The sequence below is a fragment of the Tyto alba genome, unplaced genomic scaffold (genome assembly GCF_018691265.1).
Source record: "Tyto alba isolate M040663 unplaced genomic scaffold, T.alba_DEE_v4.0 Super-Scaffold_40, whole genome shotgun sequence".
Lineage (NCBI taxonomy): Eukaryota > Metazoa > Chordata > Aves > Strigiformes > Tytonidae > Tyto > Tyto alba.
In genome coordinates, this window is record NW_024881316.1 from 29202893 (window position 1) to 29204330 (window position 1438).

General features: G+C 57.4%; 1 protein-coding gene across 4 annotated transcripts in view; it reads right to left on the reverse strand.

Annotated features, from left to right (window-relative positions):
* Positions 1 to 1362, reverse strand: part of SH3YL1 (SH3 and SYLF domain containing 1) — a 48505-nt gene extending 47143 nt beyond the window's left edge. For 2 of the 4 annotated variants that reach the window (XM_042802944.1, XM_042802943.1), the window contains exon 1: positions 824 to 866. In XM_042802944.1, the coding sequence (XP_042658878.1) occupies positions 824 to 851 (28 nt within the window). In that variant the 5' untranslated portion in view covers positions 852 to 866. Of the gene's footprint in view, positions 1 to 515; positions 644 to 823; positions 867 to 1207 lie in introns of those variants that run through there. The other 2 variants (XM_042802945.1, XM_042802946.1) reach the window with 2 other exon arrangements.
* Between the last annotated feature and the right edge of the window lie 76 nt (positions 1363 to 1438).

Genomic DNA, 1438 nt, shown 5'->3' on the forward strand with positions numbered 1-1438 from the left:
CACAAACGCACAGAGAGGTGGTGAATCTACCTCCTATACTGACATCCCAAAGCACTCCTCTTGACACGAAGCAGGAATAAAGACACTTGACATTGCTCAGGTTATACTACATGGCAGAGCTACGTGTGAGAATTACACAATTGACACATCTCCCCCTCCTCTCCTTCGCTGAGGCCCCATCTGGTAGCCGAGCAGTGCCACGGATCCCTTCTGGCTCCACCACCTCGCACCCCCGACACCAGCAAGGAGATCTGTGCCACAGCAGAGTGCTGCAGTGCACGAGGGGAACGCCGGATAGAGAATCAGTGTTCCCGACTACCAATCATTTCCACAGCCAAGTAAAATAAATATCGAAAAATGCAGTTGTACAACTGCATTAACAAAAAAAAAAAAAAAAAAAAAGTGACATACGCAGGCCAACATATGAAGTTGCATAAAAGGAAATGTGCTATTTGTTCCATTTCACAGAAAATCTGTCCTATAAGCTTTTCAGGTTATAACAGTTCATTACTCACTTTTAAATTAAAGTCACAGATTTGCCACAGCACTTAGAATCCGACATTTTTATTTAACCTCCGAAGCGCTGCATGTTGATTGAAAACCAAGGCAAACAAGTCTTAAAAGCAGCAGAGGAATCCAGTCCCGACCACACCCTACCATCGCAGCCGTCTGCCAGCGTTGCAAAACCCAGCCTGGTATACCGGACATCTCAACAGATTAAGTCAGATACAAATATTTAAAAAAAATAAAATAAAAAAAATCAAGAAACACCGAAAACCTGAAGCTCTTCTGGAAAACGAAGAGCGCGTGTGCTCAACCTCACCGGCAGCCTGGTGAGGCCAACACCGCATTCGACGCTTCTTAAATTTCTACTTGGAGGACGCACCATGGGCGAGGAGGGAAATTAATGTTAAAACGAAGCGTTGCTCGCAGCGTAGGCGCACGCTGTGCGCGGCGAGAGCCTGACGGGCCCCGCGGGCAGCGGCGTCCCACGGGGCAGCGACCCGAACGGCCAGGGGGAACGGCGGGAGGCTTCCTCCCCCTCACCGTGCTCGCCCCAGCGCCTCGCCGGACGGATGGACGGACAGACAGACGCCCAGGAGGGGACAGGGGAGGCAGCAGGCAGGACGGAGCGGCTGGGAGCCCTCGGCCGCGGTTCCCCAACCTCTCGCTGAGGAGCCCACCTGCCCCCCGCGGCGATACTCACTCCTGCCCGGGCCGGGGCTCCCCCGCTCCGCCTCCCCTCGCCTCACCGCTCCCGCTGCTGCCGCCGAGTCGGGCCGGGCCGGGCCGGGCCGGGCCGGGGCGGGGCGGGGCGGGGCGGCCCCGACCAGCCGCGCACCTGCCGCAGGTGAGGCGGGCGGGGCCGAGGCGCCCGCCAACCGCCTGCCTGCCGCCCCCGCGCGCGGTGCCGCCCCGCCCGTGTAAGTGCACCCCC